Genomic DNA, 25,791 nt, shown 5'->3' with positions numbered 1-25,791 from the left:
GCCTCATAGCAGCTGAAAGTGGGTTTATTCTGTGGGGGATTCTGTGGGGCTTCACTGTGAGGAGCCTGATCCATGTGGAGCTGGGGAAGGGGAAAGAATCCAGCAAGGATTATAGCCTGGGACTTGGTTGTTGTCTGAGTTTGAGTATGTGAAAAGATGATGCTGAAATCCCTTGAAACTGGTTGTGAAGTGATTGTTCCTTTTTGCTTTATTCTTCTTGAACGTATCACCCCTATATCCCTTGCCACTTCCCTTCTGCCTTACACCAGACTCTTTGATTCTGTAGCCAATGGATGTAATTCTATTGAAATCACCTAACAGGCAGCCAAAGTCAGTGCAGACAATTTAGTGCCATGGAAATATACATATATATGGTGGTAGTTGGCTGCTACCATGTATGTGTGTGTATATATATATGTATATGTGTATATCAGGTAAAATTGCAGTGGGAGCAGAGTGGCAGGTATATGTAAATACTTTCAGAAAACTGCATGTTTTGTCTAGGAGATGTAAAGCTGTCTTTCAAAATAGCCTTTATGTATCAAACCTAAAAGCAGATACTTAATCTTTAAGTCCCTTCTCTTTTCCTGACTCTTTTCAGTATAGGGGGAAGCTTATTTGAACATCTCTTAAAGTTTGCCAGAGAAAGTTCATCTCCCACCACACACCTTCCAACTAATTTCCTTTGCCAGTAGTTAAGCACTCCCTTAAATAGAGAATTTTCTTTCTTTTTAAATACAAGGCAAAAAATATAATTTTAAAAAATGCTACTTTGTGTGGTGATGTTTTATTGCTTTTTACTGTGTGGTTTTAGTTGGTTCACTTTTCAACATCCTTCCATTCTGTGTATCTTCTTGGTCTGCTCAGCAAGCACTAATTGCCATGTATTAATTAGTTGCAAACAAATGGTTTATCTCTGTAGTTTAAGGGGGAGGGGGAACAAGTCACCACAGACAAGTCATCTATTTTTGAGATACATATGCATTAATGCATTTGTAGGAGCATGCTGTATATTTTGCTGGACTGAAGGGTTTTGGTAAGCTAATTCCATCAAGTAATTATAACCTTTCATCAAAAGTAAATATGGAGCTTATTCCTGCAATCCAGCAAATATGCAGTGTCCCTTTAGGGAGATGTGCACATAAAGATTCAGTTCCTATTTTAAGATACTGAGAGTAAGTGCCAAAATGTTGGGAAGTTTGACAAGGTACAGTTTTAAGGAGGAATTGAATTATTGTGAAGGTAATAGCATTTCTTCCACTTTTTAAAGGCAGTTTATAAATATTTTATTATACTGTGTCCTGGGAAAGGTGTATGTTTCAGTTCCATTTCTCTATTGCTTTCCTCTCTTCTCATATGTGTCTGTGTAGGAGTTGCTCCAAACTAGCCTTTACATTTCTTGTGATCTGGGAAGATATTTTGGCCACCAGCTATCATCAGTCTAGTCTGAGGTACTAAACCAGTTGATCCTGAAGGTTGTCATTGCATAAATCTTTGGGTTTGAGCCATGGGAAGGATGGGAAGCCATATAGATTTGTTTGTGGTTATCTCAGTTCCATAAGTGAGAGAGATTTGAAAACAGTGGTTTAATAAACCACCCCTTTTCCAGTCATTCACTTAGAACATGCTTGGGTGGTGGGAAGGATGCTTTAATGTTTCAGGAATTAGTATGCTACCTTGGATTTTATGAATCACATTGTTTCTGAAAGTTTTTATATTAAGGTTGGTTGGAGTTTTTTCCTGATTTTGGAAGGGTGGTATACATACTGTAAACCTAAGCTATGGCCTTGAAACAAGTAGAAATATTTCAGATAGATTTTTTCTGAAAAATTGCAGCACTGAACCATTTTTAAGCTTGTCTTAAAACACAGGACTCTTTACTCCTGTCAGTATGGTACATTTTATAATAATACTTGGCATTCATAAGGCACTCACTCACTTGAACATGCATACATATGTTTAATTAATCCTTTCAGTTCCTCACTGAGGAAGTTAGGTATTACTCCTTTTCAGCAGTAGAGAAAAATGACACAGTAAATTCAAGTGTCTTGATCAAAGGCATGCAATTATTTACAGACTACAGCTGTTCCTTGTAGTAAAAAAAAAATTACTGTACTTAATTTTGAAGAATGTAAAACTGGTTCCATATTCAGACTGGGGAATATAAATATACTGGGGAATATAAATATACTCTCTAGATCTTCTTCACTGTTTGCCTCCCAGTATTTTTGTGGGGTCTCCTCTTAATGCTCCCTGTAATATGGGCAAAGTTCACTTGGGAGGGACTGTGGACTAGAAGATGCTGAGCCAGAATGCCTTCGCCATTATAAATTTGTCTTCATTTGTGTAAAACACAGTGACTCCTCTTTAAAACTGAACCAAAACTCATGTCAGAAATGAGAGAGTCATAACAGGAGTAACTATTATTACATAATAATAGTTCCTAAAGCAAAGGTAACGAGTGTTGTGTCAGAATTCCACATTAAGATCTGGTTACAAGACTAACCTCTAAATAAGGCTTTTAGAGTAAGTACCTGTTAATAAAGAGTCTCTTCTTTTTTATTAGGGTGCTGTGTAACATTAATGGCATCATAATGCATAGGAGATTATTTTTTAATTTGAAGTCTGAGCATGAAGTAGCTTGTTTGTTAATCTGCCAAATAGTGGCAGGTTAATTCTATATATCTAAAAAGTTTGTCTGTATTCACAGGTCATGAATGCTGATGGAACTGGTAGGAGAGTCCTGGTGGAGGACAAGCTGCCTCATATATTTGGATTCACTCTGTTGGGAGACTACATTTACTGGACAGACTGGCAGAGGCGCAGCATTGAGCGCGTGCACAAGTGCACGGCAGAGAGAGAGATCATCATCGATCAGCTGCCCGATCTGATGGGCCTGAAAGCCACCAACGTCCACCAGGTCATCGGTGAGTGGGCTGCTAACCAGCCAAGGGACAATGGGAGAGAAAATGTCAGCAGTGCTGTCCTGCAGAGTTTTAGAAATGGGCAGAATTCAGTCCTATGGCAATGCAGGCTGCAGCTCGATAAAGTGAGTTAGTGTAGCATTGACATTCTCTGAAAAATCCCTTCGCCCAGGATTTTTCTCCTGGGAAGCTGAGAAGCTTCAGAGAAAAAGAAATCAATTCTTATCTCATTTGCTTCTCCTGTGTTTTTCTCCTTTGGAATGTGTTTGGAGATTGTTTACCCACAGGTGATTGTTTCATTGGTTTCTGGTGTGAGTTGTTTGACTCATTGGCCAGTCAGGGCCAAGCTGTGTTGAGACTCTGGAAAGAGTCACGAGTTTTCATTATTAGCTTTTTAGTATTTAGTAATTTAGAATCCTTTCTGCATTCTTTAGTATAGTATAGTATTTTTTAATATAATATAGTATCATAAAATAATAAATTAGCCTTCTGAGAACATGGAGTCAGATTCATCATTCCTGCCTTTGTTAGGACATTTCCCAGGAAATACAATAGGCTAGGTCTTCTGAGAGGAGCTTCAGCTCTATAGCTTGGAAGAATATCAGGCTGAACATGTGCTCCCAGTATGCAAAAGCTAAGAATGAGCCAGTTTCAGTCCATTCAGTAGCTTTTACATTAATATTAGAAAATTATCTTTAAAAATACCTAGAAGTACTTCCTGCCCTGTAGTGTTTGTGTTGTAAAAAAGCAGCATCTAGCTTTAAATTGCCTACCCTAGGCTATCCAAGCACTAGTAGCAGTATAATTGCAGCATCACAGAACTCATCACAGTACCTGAGTATCCTGCTATGTGGATAAGGCTTGCACCTTCTTGCTATCTGGATTGTACTGCAGGAAAGGAGTAAAATATAGTTGATGTGTATCTTTGTGTGGCTGATGCCCCAAGGTACCATGTTTTGAATGCAGCCCTCTTTGCAACTGTTTGGCCAATTGAACTCCTTAGTGCCAAGCCTCTCTTAGTTCAATTTCCAGCATGTACATAAGTGAGTATTGCAAAGAGCTGCTTCCCTTGCATCCTGGAGAGACCATTGAATGGATGTGAAAATAGCTCTGCAAGTTTTTTATCTGCAGGAATGCAAGGGGCTATGTAGCTGGACCAGTGTACTGTAAAAGGCAGCAGAACATACACCTACCATGCATTCAGTGCTTGTGCTGTGAATTGGGATCATCAGCAGCTGTTGAAGCCCAGATCCCTTTCCCTAGCGCTGGGTTTGTTTCTTGGTGTGAGGAAAGGAGAGTAAGGTCTGTCTAAAGGATTACAGGAAATGAATGAAAAATAATTTGATCAGAGAATACAAGGAGAAAAACTGCATGTTTGCTTGGAGGACTCATAGTGTGGCTGATGCATGTGAGGACTAGCTTCACCTTTCACCTGCAGGCAGTTTGCCATGGTTGCTTTTCCTCTTGCTGCCTGCTTAGGTACAAACCCCTGTGCAGAAGACAACGGCGGCTGCAGCCACCTGTGCCTGTACCGACCCCAAGGCCTCCGCTGCGCCTGCCCCATCGGCCTGGAGCTCATCAGTGACATGAGGACCTGCATCGTGCCAGAAGCTTTCCTGCTCTTCTCCAGGAGAGCAGACATCAGGCGCATCTCCCTAGAAACCAACAATAACAACGTTGCTATCCCGCTCACCGGAGTGAAGGAAGCTTCTGCTCTGGATTTTGATGTGACAGACAATCGCATTTACTGGACTGACATTTCACTGAAGGTAGAGATTCAGTCCATGTTGGCTGTTATACTCCTTGAGGTCTTTAAGAGTAGGTTGATTATTGGGGTTTACAAAATTCAAGGGATATGTAAAATAGTTTCATTTTTAATTACATTTTCTGTAACTGACTTGAGACATGTGCCAACAATAACTTATGGACTTTTGCAATTAGAGAGTCATAATAGTTAAAAACACAAAGTTTAAATGAGTCTGCAAGAGGTGATTTGGCTGAACCCCCTAAGCATGATATTCTTTTGAGCTGCATAAGTGACACACATGAATACTCATCTGTAAACTGCCCTGCAGTGTGCTGTCACAAACTGGCATAATTAGCAGGTTGCGTTCAAACTAGGAAGTAAACCAAAATCAGTGATTTGTTAACTTCTGATTGGTTGTGAGTATGAGGAGTGTGTGCAGATAAAAATATTGAGGACATGGAAAGGTAGCCCATGTTTGCCAAAAGAATTCTGTACTATTCTAACATTTTCAGGCTTATCAGGGAATGCCTAAACTCTAATATATTATTAAAATGGAATTGTGGCTGTATCTGCTATCACAGGCTGATCCTGATGGCAGACTTTAAAAGTCTTTTGAATAAAAGTCCAGGAAGAGATTGTGTTTAGTGAAATTAAATTTAGCCATCAGTACTGAAGCTACTGAGCTCATCAGTCATTTGGTTGTTTTCTTCTATTTGCTGTTCTGTCCTGCACTTTTTTCATTAGGCTGCTTTAAATAGTGTTCCGTGCTATAACATTGATGCTTTTGTATAGCCCTGGGAGAGCCAAAATATTTCCCCCTCGAAGTTGGCACTGAGTTATTAAGGTCACTTTGTCATGTAGATGCTTAATTCAAACAGACTAGTTATCCCATTTATTTCCCCAGTGAAATGCTATTGTAATTGACACAGAATACATTCACAGAGCGCAGTAAATCATTACTTCTGAATAGCAGCATTGTTTGCTTTGCAAATAAGTAGCATATTGTAAGATCCTCTTTCCTATGAGATGTCTAAAATCTGCAAGTGTTTAAAATCCAACAAAGAAAACGAGCAGCCCAGTGACAGACTGGTAAGTTTTCTAATTTGCCTGTGTATCTTTGCATCCCTGCAGACCATCAGCAGAGCGTTCATGAATGGCAGTGCGCTGGAACACGTGGTGGAGTTTGGCCTGGATTACCCCGAGGGCATGGCTGTGGACTGGCTGGGGAAGAACTTGTACTGGGCTGACACTGGCACCAACAGGATCGAGGTGTCCAAGCTGGACGGGCAGCACCGCCAGGTGCTCGTCTGGAAGGATCTTGACAGTCCCCGGGCGCTGGCACTCGACCCTGCCGAGGGGTAACTCACTGATTTAATTCTGTGCTTGTGAACAGAGAAAAACATCATTGTCATGCTTCCTCTAGGGCATGGTAGTTAAGCGCTGCCTGTAAACCCTGAGAGAACTGAGCTGGGGAATGCAACCTGGTAATTTAGAGAAATACACTCTTAGTGTCCTGAATAATCGTTAAAAATACTAAAAAAAAAAAAAAAAATCAAATCAGAGCAGCTCATTAGAAAGGGATTTATATTTAGATTTTTAATTAACCACAGAATCAAAGTAGTTTTAGGTTTATGGAATTCATTAATCAGAAAAGGACTATAGCATTGAAAGGAATATATTTATCATTTTAGAAATTAGGATTCGATTCTTTTTATCACAAGTTAGGGTCCAATAAACGTATTAAATGATTTAATTTGAGGGTGGGAGAGCAAAGTTTATAGTCTGAGCATGAGGAAGGTACTTATTTCTTCAGATAAGAAACCTTTTAGTTTGTACAGACAAAGGAAGAGAGACAGAGAAGGAGCAGAAACAATTATATTCACCTATGCCCCAAATGAAAGATTTTCTGAGAAGAAACTTCTCAGTTGGATTGAAGTGGAATAGCAAAAGTAGGGCAATAAACAGGGAGAGGGAGGAAGGAATGGGGCAAATCAAGCTAACTATTCAGTTTCTGAAATAGCTCTTCTACCCTGAAACACTCCCTTGACAGTAACTAATTACTGCAAAAACTTTTTGAGGTTATACCAATATTGCATTATTTTTCAAATGAAGGAACTTCATTTACAAGGGTTATGACATGATCACAGTTCCCAGTCACGCTGTGAGAGCTACAGCAATACAGAGAACTTGAAACATATTCCTTCTGTTTTATTTCAACAAAGTGGTGGCAATGGTCACCTCCAGTGGGATCCCAGATTGGATTCAGCTCAGATGTGCCAGGGGTTGCCTGGATAAGAATTCAACATCAGATTCTTAGATCCATTTACTAATTTGTAACAAAAGGCTGTGATGGATGATTCTGGTTTTATACTGGAAGTAGGTTTTTCCCAAGGATTTTCATCATTCAGTGCTTTGTGTCTTCACTACAGATAAGAAAAAAAATTACTTGGGTCAGAATGCCTCTTTTTCCTTACAGCAATAGTCTAGCTGTATACTTATATATGTATATATACTTATATAAATATACATACAGTATAGTTGTACTTTAAATAGAAGTTTTCAAGGCATTGCTGCCATGGGGGCAATTCCAACACTTGGCTCCATGCTGTGACTAACTTGCAAAATTTATGCACAAAATACTTGCAAAATTTTAAAGAAAAATGTGCAAGTATTCCTGGTGTCTAGTGAATTTCTCCCTGTTGATCATCAGTTTCTGAAGCAACCTTTCCTATTGTGCAGTTGGTTGGAACTGAAAGACTTCCCAGGGGTTTGTCACTAGAGTTATTAAAACCCAAAGGCATAAATATTGGATAGCTGCCTCTCACTTATATTTTTGAATGGTATCAGCTTCATATTTTGGAAGAAGTTACTAACTAGCCATCAAATATATAATAAACACATATACATCCTACTCTACTGTGCAGCGCCTAAAGAAAATGTAAACATGTGCAAGTCTATCCTTCTTCCAAATGAGGCATAAGCTGGCATGTGAGTATGTAATAATTGTATTTTTGCTCCAGTGGAAATGCCATACAGATTTGTGTGTCCTGGCTGAGATGTAAGTCACTTGTGTACATGGCTGGTTAACTTAGTTGTGTGGACATGAATAGTGGCACCTATTAACAAAAGTACCCTGCAAATCTACCTTTTTGTGTTCCTTCATTTGAGAGACAACTGACTAGAAATAGAAGATAAGTGCTCTGCAAAAACACCCTGCTAAATAGCCAGGTATAAATGAAGGTGCCTGACTGCCAGCCTCTGCCTCTTAAATGACATGCCTGGATTAGTTACTAGCAAAGTGCTGTCACACAGAACTTGCAGGTGAAAATCCAGGTCCAAGTGGGAAAAAATATTGGAATCTTGAAAGCATTTTGAGGAGACTTGACTCACTTTCTTGCCTCTACTTTGGAAAAAAAGCCAACCTCATTTACCACAATGGGTCTTAATAAATGCTTGAATTTACAGCTCTTCTTTTTCTCTTGTGCTTTCTAAGAATTTTGGTTTTGGTTTTCCTCTTGAGTTCTCTTGGATTGAATGCAATTATTTTTCTTTCAGGTTCATGTACTGGACTGAGTGGGGTGGCAAGCCCAAGATTGACAGGGCTGCCATGGATGGCAGTGAGAGGACCACGCTGGTGCCAAACGTGGGGCGTGCCAACGGCCTGACCATCGACTACGCCAAGAGGCGCCTGTACTGGACTGACCTGGACACCAACCTGATCGAGTCCTCCAACATGTTAGGTGAGCCCCAGAGCCCTGGGCAGCATCCTCAGGGCAATGCTGCTTTTTGCAGCTCCCTCGTGGCAAATTGTGGCTTAAATAATGCAAAGTTACACATCATAAGACAGAAATAAAATTTTCCAACCTCGCACGCCTTTAATGTTTGCTTCTGTAATTCATGTTCATGTGACACTGGTTAGCAAGGCCTCAATTTTCTTGTGATTGGGTTGCTCAGAAAGTTAAAATTACACAAGGTGTACATATTTCCAGTTATATGTAGGACAAAGATATCATCTTGCAGTGCTTTGGAGGGTCTTGTTTTGCTACTCTCTGAAGCACTAGAAAATACATAACAAAGGTAGAAAGAAAGTCAACAAGAAGCTAACATCTTATTCAACATGCAGTTTAATACAATTTGGTTTTATATCTTTGTAAGTATCCTCAGGCATTTTCTCCCCCTGTATTCTGCATGTTAAGGACCTTTGCCTGGCTAGTGCTTATCAGCAGGAGAGTTCTCTTGTGCTGGGGTCTGTGATGATTTTATAAACTGGTAATTGCAGCTAAATGGAGGTGGAATATTTTGTTCTTTCACTGCTCCAGAGTACTGTGTGGGGAACCTAGGCCCTCTCAGATTTACACAGTACCTTGTTTTAACTTCTCAGCACCCACAGGAGTGAACTGCCTTGTTGTGTGCTAAATTATTCAGATTAGCATTAACAATAGTCAATATTTAAGCATTAATAATTAGCCAGTATTTAATGCTAAAGAATTAGTCTGCTTTAAGCAGTATGCTTGCAGTAGTGGAACAAAGCTAGAAAGAGATCAAAACAGCAAAATGCAATATGGGAATTGTGTGATAGAAAAGTTTTTCTTCAGCTTCTCATATATTTTGGTGTTCTGTAGAGGCCTGCTCCATGTTTCCCTCTGAAATGTAGGATTGGAAACAGCATTAGAGCCTCTTTTTCCCTGTGCCTGTGGCTGGTGACAGCGGAGTGTGGGGCTGTGCATCCTTGACTCCTGTATGCAAAGAGGGAATGACTTTGTGCTTCATAATCTCCTGTTCATTTTGTGTGACCACACAGCAGGAGGTACCATGGTAATGAAGTAGTTAATAAAACAGTTGAAATAATATCCCCCTGCCATGTCCTGCTTCTTAAGGTCTCTTAACATTTCCATGGTATACACAATTAGCTGTTCCCTGTCCTGACTTTCTGGCTGTTCTGGAATGTTGTGACATTCCATAGACACTTTATATTAGCCTTGTACATTTAATTTTTCTCATAAGGTAATGGAGTATTTCATTAACTTCATAACAATTTTCTTTTTGTAAGCAGTGGGAAAAGTGTGCTGCAAGAGATGCTCAGCTGGAAATACAGTGTTAGGATCCTGAATTAGATTGAGAGGCATTCTGTCAGTTTTGGGAAGGAGGGTGTTACCATTATATTTTTTGAAAAATCCCCTTGCCCAGGATTCTTCTCCTGGGAAGCTGAGAAACCTCATAGAAAAAAAGAAAACAATATTATCTCATTTGCTTCTCCTGTGTTTTGCTGCTTTGGAATGTGGTTGGAGATTTTTTAATCCAACATGTGAATTGTTTTGACTTAATGACCAATCACAGTCCAGCTGTGTCAGGACTCTGGAGGGAGTCACGAGTTTTTCATTATTATCTTGTTAAGCCTTCTGTCTGTATCCTTTCTCTATTCTTGAGTATAGTTTAGTATAGCATAGTATAGTTTAGTGTAGTTTAGTATGAGATACGATATGATATACGATATGATATACGATATGATATACGATATGATATACGATATGATATACGATATATGATATCCTTCTAAAAACATAGAGTCAAATTCATTCCTTCCTGCCACAGGAAACCCCAAAAAATACCACAGGAGGGAAAGGACAGAATCTTTCTGAGAACCCTGATAATTTTCAAAATTTTCTTCAGTAAACTACATTTTTTTTCTGTGAATGGAAAGCAAGATTAGCACATTTCTGTGATAGGCTGAGATTCCTTTTGACTACTGTACATTACTTTGTAATTTACTCTTGCAACGATAAAATATAACTTTAAAGTAATTGTGTGGTAACCTTTCTGGGCAGGGGACACGTTCAACAGTACTCTGCTTGTGCCCATGTAACCCCACTTTTCTGTGCCTTCTTTTTGGACACAGGCCTGGACCGTGAGATCATAGCTGATGATTTGCCTCACCCCTTTGGCCTGACCCAGTACCAGGATTACATTTACTGGACAGACTGGAGCCGGCGCAGCATCGAGCGGGCCAACAAGACCAGCGGGCAGAACCGAACCATCATCCAGGGCCACCTGGATTACGTGATGGACATCCTGGTGTTCCACTCCTCCCGCCAGGCGGGCTGGAATGAGTGTGCCTCCAGCAATGGGCACTGCTCTCATCTGTGCCTGGCTGTCCCCGTGGGAGGCTTTGTCTGTGGCTGCCCAGCTCACTATTCCTTGAACTCTGACAACAGGACCTGCAGTGGTAAGCCATAGGGGTCTCTAGCTGGTCAGAGTGACCCCAAGATACATTAGAAAGTCTCTTTTCCCAGCCTGGCAGTCAAAGAAGGAGTCAGAACTCTTCATTTCTCAGTCTCAAGGTTGTTTATTGTATCTTATCCATAAAATTCTTTCTCCTGGCCTGCTGAGGTCCGCTCAGCAAGACAGTCAGAGGCACTCTGCCTGCCCCCTGCACCCCCATTCTAAAAACCCCAAAAATCTATTTTTCACCCCATGATAAATTCACTATCATTCTACTTAAACTTTTGTGGCTTGTAATTCTTCATATAAGGTTGGTAATTGGTTTTTCCAAGGGCTAAATCAAAGGCACAGGGGTCTTGGGCCCTGTGCCAAGGTCTCTGAGCCCCCTGGCCAGGGGCTTGAGTCCTCCAGGGCAGCCAGAGGAATTCCCTGGGTTCTGACAGTAAGCCATAGGTAATGAACAGGAAATGCAGGAGCACATGTGTTTAGTGACCCATGCCAGCATTGTACTTGGAGGAAAGAAGAGTTTTACAGTTTTGCAGTAGTAATATCTTACTGAGTTTTAAGACAACATAGGAGGTTGAAAACAAAAAAAAAAAAAAAACAAGAAAATAATCTTGCAACATACCAATATCTTAATCAAAGAAGAAGAATGGCTGTTAGTGAACTTTTCTGGTGGCTTGGCTACATCTGTATAAACACAAAAGCTAAAAATGTTTTGGTTCTGTGTCTCTGTCAGACCCTCTTCAAGTGCTTGCTTGCTTGTTTATGTATCTGCTTAAATATTCCTAGTCTTGCCTGGCATAAAGGGTATGTGATACTTTAGTCTGGATTCTGGACTTTGTGCAGCTTTTATGGGGTCAGGATTTCATTCTGCAGTAGCTGTGTTTGCTGGCTGTTGAGGTGCTGAGGTGGACCACTCTCAGACCTCTACAAGTGTTTTTCCTCAGTGAGGATGGGTTGGGCTCCGTGGCTTCCCCAGCAGTCTGGTTCCTGATTTCAGTGCAGCCAAGCCCCATTTTTCTTTATTGTTGTGCAGAATACAAACCACAACGCCCCTTAGGCTGTGTGTAATTAGTTTCTAACCAAATAATTTATCCATCTCTCAATAACTGGCTGCAGTGAAGCTCTCATAATTTTGGCAGCGACTCTGGATGGCTGATTTCCACTGGTGTCATTCACATTAGTCAGTGGGTGAAGAGATTCCTGGTACAGAGAGACAGATTGTATCTCATCCACATTATGCATGAGTAGAGACATCCAACTGTTGTCTTAAAGCCAAAAGCTGGGCAGATTGTTGCACAAATGCCACCTCATGGCATTTTTTGAAAACCATGCTTTTCAAAACACTGTGCTTTTCAACTCCCCATGTGTTCTGTACTTCTCCTCTCCTTTTTACTAAAATGGCCCCTTGCATGATAGCTGGATTCTTGCACCCTGATACTTTCACGTGTTTGTGCAAGTTAGAGGAAGAGCTGGCATCTCTCTGATAGTGACTGTGATCTTCTAGGTGGAGGAATTTGACTTTGAGTGGAGAAAAAGTAGCAGAAAGATCAAAGGTCATGTTTTTCTTGCAAAAATGCTCCTGGAAACAGAGCAAGGAGCAAAATATAGGAAATATATTGTGAACAAATAGAACCATTTCCCCATGGTACAGTTCAGGGCTCTTTGTGTGGTATTAGGAGTTTTCCTCTGCTATATTCAAACCTGGGAAATTTCCAGCTTCTCATTTGTAGCTAATTGGAGATTTAGGCCTCTCTGTGTATATTTTAATTCCTTTTTTTGGACACCATAATTGGGGCATGAATTGTTTTAACTTTCTTTTGCCTGTATTACTTGCTTATGTACCTCCTGAACATTATTAGTCCAGGCTCTGTCTAGAGATCCTCCCTTCCAGAATCCCCTGCTCATGCATGCATAGGTTCTTTTAATTATACTCTGGTGAGATCTCTTCAGACCTACCACGTGTCATGAAGTTGGAAGGCAGGGTTACACAGGAGACATACTCAATGCACTCCATTTGCCTGCTGCCAAAAATACAGTTAAAATATGTGACTATTGGGAGGGAGAATGATGAAAACTGGAAAGGGATTTCTGAAATTGGTACTGTTTCAGAGATGTGGAGTCTCAAGGGGAGAAATTCTACTGTTGCTTTTTATAATGAGCCATCAATTCAAAGTTGTAAGCCAGGCAGTCTTAGAAAGTGAGAGGGTATCTTTGGGGAAGAGTAGAAATAATTTTAGGTGCTTATATGTTTACCTGCATTGTTTTACCTTAAGTTTTTTCCCTTTCCATTTCTATCATAATTTCTTGGTAAGAATTCTGATGTTTCTGAATCCATTATTTTGCTGTACACATTCATATAAACTTGTCTTCGCTTTATTTCTTTTTGTGCTTTCTTACACAGTTTAGAGTTAAGTAGAAGGCAGCTTAAATTATTGGAGAAGTGCTTGGAGGGAAAATAGAGATTTTCCAGAAAGCAAAAATACCTTGCAATTAGGCTTGATTGTTATAGGATGTTAGGAGAGAGTGTTGGTTTCCAAGGAAACTCCTCCCTGCCTTTTTTTTTTCCAGCAGTCAGAATAGCTGTTCAAAGCCTATGCTAAAATAACAAAGCAAGGTGATGATGTTCTCTAGGAGACTTTTGCTTCCTCCCCTTTCCCAGGTGCTGCATTACCTGTTTTACAGGCTGGTAAATGAATGCAGTGTCCCACTGCTAATCTCTCTACAGGCTTGGGCTGTAGAGAATTGATTGTACAAACTTCAGGGAGGCTTCAAGCTGCATTTCTGGCAATTTGCTCTTGTACCATCTTGCACAGCAGTGGCTTCAGGTAGAGCATTATTGAAAAGAACCCTCTGAAAAAGGAAAATGCTTTCACTACCTTCTCTGATTTCTGACCCAGCTATGTAATACACAGATAATTTTTCTCAATGATGTATTAAATGTTTTGTGTATTTATTGTAACTTACAGCTGGTAAACTACAGCTGTATGGGGTGTTGAAATCTTACCTTCTGCTCTTTGATGGTGTTTCTAATTACAAAGAACAAACATTTGTCCAGGAAATTTTTGCAGGACAGAATATGGGATTTCTTTTTCTCTTTGCAGGGGGATCTCATTCTCATTGCATGGGATCTCTTTTTCTCATTTTTCTCAACCACCTAGAAATAGTAAAGATACATAGCTTTGAGAAGAACAAATGCATTTTTCTCCAAAACACAGCCTCACACACAGTTCAGAAATTTTCCTATGAATTAGCTGTTTCATTCCAGTACAGGCAGAAAAAGGATTTGTAGGAATAGGACTGAACCACTCTCAATCTCTTTTTCCCTGAAACATCTAAATAAGGAACTAGTGCTGGCTTTTTCTTACCTTCCTCTGCACGTAGAAGTGCACCTAGCAAAGGGTTCCACTTCAATACAGTGGAGCTGCATTTCCCTGAGACCCCTTTAGAAAGAAAATGGACAGTTCTTTGAGAGGCATAATTGACCATTCCTTTTTGAGATGCCTTTGACAGAAGTCTTCACATTCACAAGTCCTGCCACTTAAAAAATCTGATCTTTGCCTATCACATTCACATACAGACATTTATTGTAAAAAGAGTTAATTTGAAAGGCTATTCGTACTCAACAGAGATTAGGCTTGTTACGTTTTGATTTTTTGTTTAGTTTTGGCAAAGGAAGAGGGAAAAGGGGAATGAAATGAATGTCTGGTTATGGATTGTGGCTGTCATTCTTAAACATAAAAATGTTATTGCCACGTGTAACCCTTTCAACCCCTTTTCTTTTTTCAACCCATGCAGCTCCTACCACCTTTCTGCTGTTCAGCCAGAAGAACGCCATTAACCGCATGGTGATCGACGAGCAGCAGAGCCCGGATATCATCCTGCCCATCCACAGCCTCCGCAACGTGCGCGCCATCGACTACGACCCCCTGGACAAGCAGCTCTACTGGATCGACTCTCGGCAGAACATCATCCGCAAGGCACAGGAAGATGGCAGCCAGGTATCCTCAGGGGGTGCTGTCACGGGCCCTCCTTGCAAATGGGTTTCGTGATGCTTCGTGGATTGATCTCAGAGTGCAAAAAAACACCGTGGTGTTTTTAGCAGTATTAATCAAAAACCAATGTGCCTTTATTGAATGACCACAGCAAAATGAGTTGGGGAGGAATTGGGGAAAAAAGGGGAGAATAAGAGGAAAAGAGGGAGGAAGAGAAAGGAAGGTATGTAGCTACCAAACGTAGAATGGTGAAGTTTAGTGAGGTTAAGTGTGACCAGTGACTGCTTATTCAATTTTGCATTTTAAAATAGATCTTCCTGATTTTTTGAATGTGGGGCAAGCGAGAGACTAAGATGAGCAACACAACTCAGGAGAGGTGCCATATTCAGTTGGATTTTAAGAGTGTGGTTTCTGGTGGTGGGTGTGGTAGTAGTTGGATCCTGCTGTATGCCCTTCAGCCTTGACTCTTAATTTAGCAATGCTTTTAATTTTGGAATATCTAAATAATACCCAAAACTAGTCAAAGCCACCATGTTTTTGCCAGCTTCAGCAGAATAAACAAATGGAAGACTTGCAGGCACACCATTCCATAGAGGTGACAAGCCAAATAAAGTTAGGCAAATTTTCTGGTGAAGTTTAATTTGGGGATGAGAGGGTAGATGTGCTGCTCACTTCATAACCATGGCTTCCAAAATGTTTATGTAGGCCATGTTTACTGATTTATTAATCCTCTTCAGAATTTTAGAAAAGTCCATGAAATATGTTGATGAGGTTCTTTCTAAAAGTAATAATAATTAAAAAAGAAGAAAAAGGCATGCCAACTCCAGAAGTCTAGACCACTAGAAGGCAAGACCTTGAAAAAGTAAGGTGTTAGCTGGAAGTGCTCTGAAGTCAGTGTTGTACGCTAGCTGATGTCCTTTGGCAGAGCTGCCTTCCATTTATTAACCACCCTCATGTCCTCCAACTGAGATGGCAGCAATGGTGGAGAAGAATGAGGCCAGCATTCAAGTGCTCTCTGGCCTCACTTTGCCTTTGTTTTTCTCTGCTCAACTGCAGCTTTGGGAATTAGTGGTGGTCCATTTCTATTGTAGATTGTTAAATGTGCTGGGTTTGGGTCTATCCAAACTGAACTCTTGAATTGTCAAAAAAGTAGAGGAAATACAGGAGCTGACTCTGGACCTTGAACACAGAGACAATTTGGACTTACTGGTCAAACTTGCAAAGTTTTACAAGCTGCAGTCAGCTTGTGTGATTGCCATTACAGCAAACTATCAGGACTAAATGTCTCTATCTTATCAAAGGTGTTGGTGTGGCAACAGAACCTGGGTCTCTTCTTACTTTATGCTAATATTTTGGCTGTCTCCTTTTTCTGAGCAGTAGAAATGGTGCATCCATAGCAAATAAAGCTATTCACATTAGATTAAGATGTGTGTTGTTTCTCTTTCCTTTGCAGAGCCTCACTGTTGTGACAAGTCCAGTTCCCAATCAGAACCTGGATATGCAGCCCTATGACCTGAGCATTGACATCTACAGCCGCTACATCTACTGGACCTGCGAGGCCACCAATGTCATCAACGTCACTCGCCTGGATGGGAGACCCATGGGAGTGGTGCTCAAGGGGGATCAGGATAGGCCCAGAGCCATTGTGGTCAATCCAGAGAAAGGGTATGTGGGAAAACTCAGGCCCAGGGTTTTGAGAATCAAGTTGTTTTCTTGCTGCAGCTTGTTTTCTGTCTGGCAGAATGAAAAACAACTTTGACATTTGTTAAGATGTCTTGGATTTGTAGCAAAAATGTGGAAAGATCAAATGAACCTTTTTTTTCCTCCAATCATTGCTGTTCCAGATACATGTATTTCACCAACCTCCAGGAGAGATCTCCTAAAATTGAGAGAGCAGCACTGGATGGAACTGAGCGAGAAGTCCTTTTTTTCAGTGGTTTGAGCAAGCCCATCGCCTTAGCTGTTGACAGCCAGCTGGGCAAGTTGTTCTGGGCTGACTCAGATCTGCGCAGGATTGAAAGCAGTGACCTTTCAGGTAGAGTAGCACCTTAATTCAGTGACTCATGTGTGTGGTGTGGGTGTGGGGGAATGCAGAGAAAGGTGTCATCTTTTCCTTCCTACTATAAACAGTCTGTACTATGATTCTAATCACTCCCTGAATTCCCAGCCAGGGAATGTGCATGATTCATGCAGCGTGTCTTTACAGTTTCATGACTCTGTGATTTGCATTATTAATTGCTACACATGCTACTTACTTTGGTTTCTCACTGCAAAACCTTTGTGTAGTTTCCCAAAATCAGTTGACAAATAAATAGCAGCAGTTTTGGAAAGAGGAGAAAAAGGGCTTTGCTTTTCAAAGGCATTGCTTTTGGTGCAGTAATCTGTCAATCAGAGGAAAATTCCCTGTTAGTGGAAAAATATGTCCTGCAGAGTTGAAGCAGCAGGTGTCCAGTTTACTTTTGTACCTGTCATATGGGGTGAAAAGATGTGAGAAGGATAGAGAAGATGTAACATCTCTCTGTCCTCAAAAGACAAAAACCTCCCTCTTCCAGCTGTGGAATTCTCTTTGCTTGCTCCCCAAGATTGGTTATGCTGTTAGTCTGACCTCCTCTATGAGCTCATTCAGCCCATTTAACAATAACCTAACAACATTATACAGAAAAAGACAAATAGAGAATGGTGTTCTGTTGGCTTGGAAAGCTGCACTGGTTCAGGAAAGAGTCCAGCAAGCAACCAGAAGTGGAGCAAGAGAAGAGGGGAAAATTATATGGTCCAGATTGGGTAAGAAAGACAAATGTCTTTCATTTACTTGCCTAATCCAGCAAAGTGCTGGATCAGCTCAGCTGCCTCATGTAACATCAGTACCAATTTGTGATACAGATTGGGCTGGATGTTGTTGCTGGAAGTGAGAGTTGAAAACATAAAAGGAGTTATGACAGCTTGCAGTAAATTTTGTAGTAATGTCTTCCACTTATGACATGGCACCTTCATTCAAAGTGGCAGCATGTAACCCTGTTGACACCACTTGGACTTTCAGCCTTTTGTTAAGTTCCTAGAATAAGCTTTTGGTTTGGAAAACATTTTGCTTTTCCTAGATGGTTGGAATTAAAGCTCAGAAAGACAGTAATTTTTGTTCAGTGGTGTGTCACTGGAAGATTCAGGGTCACTACTGAACTGTGATATCATGATTGTTTACTGTTTTAAAATGCAGACACAACCTGAGTTAGTGAATTATTAAACAACAACAGCAACAAAAAAGTGCTGTGGTGTTGCTCAGTACGTTCCAAGCTGTCCCAGATCCAGGGTTTGCATGAATAGAGTAACAGGCAGGAGAATATTACCTGTGCTTTATTTCTGTCTTTGTCTGTTCTCTGCCTGAAATTAGGACATCAGACAAGGAGATGGGTCTAAATTCTAATTCAGTCTAGGTTTAATGATTCTGCTTCTTTTTTTTTTTCCCTTAAAGATGTGGCTGTTGGATCACCAATGTTCTGTAGTAAAATATTTACTTTACAAACCATATTTCAAAGAAAAAATGTTCCAAAACCTCCCTTGCTTTTTGGCATTTGCACCACAGATAGATTGCTATAATCACCAGGATAAATTGCTAACTGCTGAGATGCATTCCTGTGTTTAGGAATGCTGATTAATAAGCTCTTTTGACCAGCAGAGTAATTTTTCTGCATGTTAGCTTCTTAAAACATTTAGTCTCTTGCTCTGTCAATTCTGTAGATTCCAGTGCCCATAAAGACAAGGACAGCTAGGATGCCTTTTATGTGATGTAGTCCTTCTTTTCCTCCCTGTCCTTCAGGCATGCAGTTAGGACTTGGTTATTCTGCCCAAATGGGAGATCCTATTGAAGTTAACCAGATTCTTCACATGATTAAGGGGTTGTTTGTGAAAAGATGACTGGAATTAGCTCCCTACCATGGAAACTATTTGGAAATTAGTTCTTCTATTCCAGAATAATTAGTGTGATTTGGAAATGTCTAATGATTCTGGAATTAAGTAATTTTTATTTGGAAATAGAATGAGCTACGGGTGTGTCCTGATTTTTGTATTTATTTGGTTGGTTTTAAGTCTTTTTGTAAATGGTATTGCTGGAAAGGGGATGGTGATGCCAGGAGACAAAGCTCCTCTTAATCATGTCTCCCTTTCATCTGACATTCCCAATAAAGGAGACTAGCACCCTGATGAGTCAGCTTCGGGTTTCATTGTTGGTTTATGGAAGAAGGGATTTAATGTCTCAGTTTAGTCAGAAATAGTCAGTTACACTTGGTCACAAATATTAAAAAGAAAGATTAAGACATTAAGGGAATGAAAATATTAAGCTTCAGAGCTTTAGGAACATAGTGCAAAATGCCATGCTGATTGACATGGGCATGGCAGAGCAGGGCATGTACAGACTCCATTTGGGTAGGTCAAGGTTTTACCTTTTGTGTTCCTTCCTGTCTTCCTTGCATTTTGCCCTATTCTCAGCTTAACTTTATTTCTCAAGATGCAGGTTTCTGTTTCTTACCTTTTCCTGACAGAATTAGTCATGTTATTGGAGTTTATAATAGATGGTTGCAGTTATTTAGGTTGACTTACATCACTCAGTCTATTAATTTCTACGTCAGTCTGGGTATAACCTCCTCCAGAATTCATCAACGTCTTTTCTTAATCAGATCATTGCTGGTGTTGCTCCAAAGTGGTGGTGAGAGCCCAGCCTAGCTGATTTGAATTCCCATGTTTTCCTTCAGGTTTTAATGCTTGGTAAATGTTTGGAATGTTACTTAACTTCTGAGCTCTCTGTGCATTTTGTGAAAAGGAGAGAAATATATTTTTCATAGCTCAATTTGTTTCTAAGTCACCATAATTGACATAAGGTTACTTAAGCAAAAAAACCCTTCGTGCTACTAATCAAAGCAGAGAGGGACAGAATTTATTTGAAGTATAAAATCATGAAGTACATGTGTCTTTTGTCCTCTAAGGTTATCTTGTGTGGCTAAGGTAGATTTTTTCCCCCTGGTATTCAGTAATTCCAGTATATTTGTAGAGAACAAAAATATAAAAAAATACAGTAAATCATTCTATGGATGAACAATGTAAAGCTATTGTTTGCTGTAGTAGAAGTGAAAAAAAAGCACAGCAGTGAGCTTACATATCAGAAATACCAGGATTTAGAGGTAAATTTTCAAGCTTTAGCTTGACTTGTGTGATCCTGTTTCAGCTTCTCAAAACTGAAGCAGATTCCATGTGCTTTGCAAGTAATTTTGTGCTCAGAATCTGATCCACTCACTGAATATTTGACTGTTAATGACCACGTCATCATGTTAAATAAAGGAAGCATGGATTAAGCCTCCCTCCTGAGCCCTCAGGTTTTGACTAACATTTTTCTTCTGTGTGAGTTACAAAGTCTTCACTGTCTTCAGACAGACCTTAGTGATACTTTTAAAACAACTGTTGGCTGTGTTCTGTTCATGTGGAGAGTAAACCATGAAATGTGACAGTTGCTCTTGACTGTATTTAATGCCAGAAAAGCTGGCAGAGAAATCAACACCCACTCTTCAGAGGTGTAAGGCCTCTTGTCTGCTCCTGGTGATTGCTAAAGGAACTTAGGAAAGTAAGTCTTTGCTAGAAAGAAAGGAGCATTCCCAATTTAGCACTAATAGCTTAGTGAAGGTAACGTAGCTGAAAGGAAAGAACATGAGGAAGTCAAAAGTGTTAATCTCATCATTCATGTGAGAAGTCCTAATTACCCTCCTTTCATTTGGAATTTATCTTGTATGGGTTAGCTGAAGCCAATAATCCATCTTCTTATTCCCCGTTGTACGGCAAGACAAAGCAATTAATCTCTCAAAAAGAGAAAGAAGAATGAAAAGAGCTCCTGATTTCCATCATATTGATAAGAGACTGGAAAGGCTCATGAGAGATGAGCCCCTCCATTCCAGGTGCTTCTTAAATACGCTAGATATTTTTTGTGCACAAAAACTCTCTTCTTGGTGAAAGCAGAAAAAAAAATTTGATCATCTGTCTGCAAAATGCATCAGTCTTGCATCAGAGGACCCAGAATTGCCTGGGGTTTTGTAGTAGGCTTACCCAATAGCATAAAAGGAGTGAAAAATAATGGTGTGAGTGGTGAAGGAGATGTTTCTGATAGTTTTGCCTAGCTGAACCAAAGCCCTGTCTCCCTTCTGCAGGTGCTAACCGGATCGTTTTGGAAGACTCCAATATCCTGCAGCCTGTGGGACTGACTGTCTTTGAGAACTGGCTCTACTGGATTGACAGGCAGCAGCAGATGATTGAGAAGATTGATATGACCGGTCGAGAAGGACGTACAAAGGTCCAGGCTCGCATTGCACAACTCAGTGACATCCATGCTGTGAAGGAGCTCAACCTGCAGGAATACAGTGAGTGCAATCCCTGCTTGCAGGTGCAAACAGGGCCTGTGAGACTCGAGCCAAGAGACACGAGCCTGTCGTGCCTTGTTGCTGATCCACATCAGTGCAGATGGAGGGGGTGAGGAGTTGGTATCGCTGCTGTTAGGTTGTTTCCTTCAGGCACTTGGCAACAGACTGGAAATCTATCACAACCCCAGCATCGTGTTTTGTTGCTGATGACAACTTGATTGGTAGTCCCATGCAGGCACCTGGCATTTGAGTGTCTCTAGACACAGTGGAAACATCCTGTTATCCCTAATAGAGGACTTTCTGGATCGTGCTAGTGCATTGCTATTGGGTGTTCACTGTTTAGGCAAGCACAGCTCTCAGGGCCTGTCACTAGCTGTCAATGTTTCAGTGGACTGCCTGCCTTGAAGGCAAAGTGAACAACTTTTGGTGGTGGTATTTCATACTGAAAGTGAATTGACAGAGGAGCAATGTTGCATTGCACAAAGGAAGTGTGTATTAAATAGCAATTTGTGCTGATTGTGGCTGCACTTTTTAAAAGTTTCTGCTTACCAGGTCTCTCCACACACACATGCTTGAAGTGGTGGGAGGTGAATGGTTAAAGCAGTGGAGTTGCTGTCATCCTGGAGGAAATAGGCCTGGTTAGTAGGCTCTGGTGCATGCCTTGGAGAAATATGTAGAAAAATGTCTGGGGATGTTTAATTAAAACATCAGTGCAGACTACTACTAGTTTTGTGTGCTATTAATCTCAGTAAATCTGTCAGGAGTTCCAAGAGAAGTATGTTGTCCTTATTAAACATTAAAATGAAGAGACATATTTATCTAGAGCATGTTAATTTGAGTTTCAGAGATTGTGTGGAAGGTTCAGAATTCGTAAATTAGAAAAGTTTATTTTTTTAATGGTCTTTGGTAGAGAAAATGAAGTAGGGAATCCAAGACATCTTTTTGTATTACTAATGTGCCATTTGCTGCAGAGAACTACTGCTACCTTGCACAAGAAGCAAAATGCTTTGAGTACATTTTAGTATAAATTCTTAGAGTAGTTTCAGATCATGGAGAGTTACCCATGTATGATTTTAGATGTGTGTAGAGAGAAATACACAGTACAAAATACAACATTACCAGAGATTTTTCATTAATCCTCTCCCCAGAGGGTAGGAGGTAATGAAGAAATGACTGAAAGGTCATAAAATAGTTGTGGATTTCTTACTTCTTATTTATTTTTAAAACCCTAGGACAACATCCATGCTCTCAGGACAATGGTGGCTGCTCCCACATTTGCATTGTGAAGGGGGACGGCTCCACGCGCTGCTCTTGCCCCGTGCACCTGGTTCTGCTGCAGGATGAGCTGTCCTGTGGAGGTGAGTCCTTCCCCACTTCTGTGTCCCTGAGCTCTTAGCTTCAGCTTTGGGGAGTGTCTCCATCTTCAGGGATGGCTTCTGAGCCAAGGAATGTGACAGTGCACCAGGTGCTGTTACACACCTGTACAGACTCACCTCTTTCCCTCCACCCTCCAGCTAAATTTGCAAGTATTGAGAAGAAGTAAGGGAAGAGGAAAAAAATCCCTAACTGTTGAATAAGGATTTCTGTTCACCCTTTCTACTTAAGACTTACACTTAAGACTCAACTTAACTTGAATTATTTCAACTTGGTTCTTTAATTTTATGATTTTTATTACTTTTTGCTGTCACTCCCCATGTTCTGCCTTTTCAGGCAGTGGTAGATTCTCACATTCTGGCACATTGCACAGTCTGTGCTGTTCTGTTCTTCTCTGTTGTCCTTCCCAAGCTCCCCCTGTGCGTGTCTTTCTGAACTGCAATCCCAGAAGGGCGAGTTGCCTCCTTCCATGGCCACTGTAGCCCACGCCCTGGTGTCTCCAGGGGTGGGGCTGGAATGGGGGAGAGGACAGGCACTTTGGTGCCACTGGACTGAATGGGTTTATTATGCAATCACCTCGCCATCGAGGCGACGTGTGGTCTCACAATGGAACAAGAGCGAACATAAGCCAGATATTTTCTCAGAGCAAGTTTAATACCAGGCCAAAAAGCTGCAGGAGGAAAAGGGGGATTAAAAAAAGGAAAAAGATCTACACTTACTTACTGCCTGAGATTAACAGTTAATGTAGTAAATGTTAAATAACAGCTAACAGATGTGTCGAGGTAGTGGAACTTGACTAGATGGAGCAGTTTTTTGTTTTAAATAATTTTGACTGAATAGAGCTGTGAAGGGCACATAACTAGACACTGAGTCACACAGTGCATCCATCTGCAGCAAATTACATCCTTTTAACATCTTCTATACAATGGCTGTCAAACTTGAATAAGAGGGTAAGCCATTGGCTATGTACACAGTGGTGTTACAGCAGGAAAGGGGGAGTTGAAGAGTGTGATGACTTTGACATGAAGTCTTACTATGAGAAAGGTGTGACAGTCTGAAGTGGGAAGGGAAGAAAAGAATTGTGTTTTGAGTGTGCATGTTTCTCTGTTCCTCTTGTTCTTCATCTGTCAAGCCCCTGTTGCTGTGAGCCTGCATCAGTCACACTGGCCTCGAGGTCTGCAAAAGTGGCTGTGAATGCAGTGGCTGTGGAAGTGACCTTATGATGTGGCACGCTGTTCATCAGTTGCTTTGATATAGGAAAGCAGCTTACCTGTCCTTACCTGTCCTGCTCTTTGTTCACCTGGATTCTTAACTTCTGTTTGTTTGCTTGATTTCCAAAGAACCACCAACATGCTCCCCTCAGCAGTTCACCTGTTTCACAGGTGAGATTGACTGCATCCCGGTGGCCTGGCGCTGCGATGGCTTCACTGAGTGTGAGGACCATAGTGATGAGAAGAACTGCCCAGTGTGCTCTGAGAGCCAGTTCCAGTGTGAGAGTGGGCAGTGCATAGACAGTGCCCTGCGCTGCAATGGCGAAGCCAATTGCCAGGACAACTCAGATGAGAAGAACTGCGAAGGTACGGGGGATGCTGCCCACTGGGATGGGAATGTACCTGTCACAGGAACAGGGATGAGTACCAGTGTTACTGCTGAGTAGGATTTGAAAAAATCCAAAGTTCTGCTAGCTTTTAAACTGCTCTGTTAAATAGAAGTTATTTCATAACTCCATACTTTTGTTTCTCTACATGTGAAGTGGAAATTAAGAGTGATCTCCTGCAGAGTGGCTTAAATGCTGTTTGTGAAAAGTACTATCAAAAATGGCATGATTTTAAGCTCTAAAAACCTAGTATCTGGGATTGAACTACAAAGTGGAGCAAATCCTTCTCATAGCTTTTTGTGTGCCTTGTACCGAGTAAAGGTTTTGGAATTGTTTATTTTACAATACCTGAACAAAATTAGCTTTTCTGAGTAAGCAGGAGTGAGAGACAGGAGATTTCTGGAAACCTCTTCTTCCTGTAGAGCACAGCAAAAGAGAGTATTTAAGCTGTCTTTACAGAGGGAAGTGCTGTTGCCAGCACAATGAGTATTTAGTTCATTTTGGAAAGGTTTTGCTGGTGAAATCTGAACTGCCCCACCACTACAAAACATGAAATCTGAGCAAACTCAGATTTTCCCGATTGCAGATGTAGTGAAGAGTTGTAGGGACAGCTTGTAAGCTTGAAAGGATGCTTCTTCTTTATATCCTTTCAGTGCATATTCCTTCTTTGTGGAGACTGTTGAAATGACTTTAAATCAAGGCTAAATTTCTTTCCAAAAGATATGCTCCAGCTCAAACAAAAACATAGAGCTGAAATTCCTGTGTGCTGAAAGGTGATTATTAGCCAGCTGAGATGCTGACATCTGAAAATCTGTTGTGCAACTTAACTTCCAGTTGTCATTCAGCAACTGGAGATGTCAGACTAGGGGCTGTTTATCACCTTCAAAGGGGTCCTGTTACTGAGAGTATTCAAGTTCATTACAAATCAGAAAAGCCTTTACTTTAACTTCTTAATTCAGCTGAAGACAAAAAAGGATTTCTGGATTTATGAGAAACAGGAGGCAGGAATATGTGGAAACAGCAGCAGCCAACATCTTGCCTGCAGCACCTTTTATTTTTTCAGGGTACTAGAAAAGCTTCAGGTTCATATTTTGTCCTTCATTTCAGTTTAAAAACATAATATCAAGTCAATATATTGTCTCATGTTTGAGGACTTTTCTGGTTTACAGGAAGAGCACAAGGACATTAAGAAGGACATTGATCTTTCTTAAACAATTTTATTATCGTCGTTTGGCAGATTTATTTTTCATAACCTAACTATTCTCTTTTATATTGTAAATGCTTGGGTTTGGAGATTCTTATAGTAATATTGCAATAACCATATCCTGGGATAAGTGCCTGTCTTCTCAATGGCCTCTGAGCTATTTTAGATGAGGGTCACTTTATCTTGTAGTGTTCTTACTGTGGGCAGGCAGTAAAGCCCAGGTACCATCTTCAACAGAACACTGAGTCACTTGATCTGCTTGGTTCACGTGAGGGACTCTGTGTGCTGCTGGCCACTTCCAGAAATGAAGCTTGCAGCACTCCAAGCTCTCCCAAG

The 25,791-nt window shown here is 40.7% G+C and overlaps 1 protein-coding gene across 3 annotated transcripts in view; it reads left to right on the top strand.

The window, feature by feature from the left end:
* Positions 1–25,791, top strand: part of LRP6 (LDL receptor related protein 6) — a 119,474-nt gene that overhangs the window by 80,792 nt on the left and 12,891 nt on the right. For 2 of the 3 annotated variants that reach the window (XM_077178256.1, XM_054631398.2), the window contains 11 exons: positions 2,711–2,927; positions 4,404–4,693; positions 5,803–6,029; positions 8,227–8,411; positions 10,568–10,894; positions 14,692–14,894; positions 16,342–16,553; positions 16,733–16,923; positions 21,071–21,280; positions 22,513–22,638; positions 23,995–24,231. In XM_077178256.1, the coding sequence (XP_077034371.1) occupies positions 2,711–2,927; positions 4,404–4,693; positions 5,803–6,029; positions 8,227–8,411; positions 10,568–10,894; positions 14,692–14,894; positions 16,342–16,553; positions 16,733–16,923; positions 21,071–21,280; positions 22,513–22,638; positions 23,995–24,231 (2,425 nt within the window). The remainder of the gene's footprint in view (positions 1–2,710; positions 2,928–4,403; positions 4,694–5,802; positions 6,030–8,226; positions 8,412–10,567; positions 10,895–14,691; positions 14,895–16,341; positions 16,554–16,732; positions 16,924–21,070; positions 21,281–22,512; positions 22,639–23,994; positions 24,232–25,791) is intronic. The other variant, XM_077178255.1, reaches the window with a different exon arrangement.

Source organism: Agelaius phoeniceus, chromosome 5 (genome assembly GCF_051311805.1).
Source record: "Agelaius phoeniceus isolate bAgePho1 chromosome 5, bAgePho1.hap1, whole genome shotgun sequence".
NCBI classification, from domain to species: Eukaryota; Metazoa; Chordata; class Aves; order Passeriformes; family Icteridae; genus Agelaius; species Agelaius phoeniceus.
This window is presented reverse-complemented; position numbering and strand designations above follow the sequence as displayed.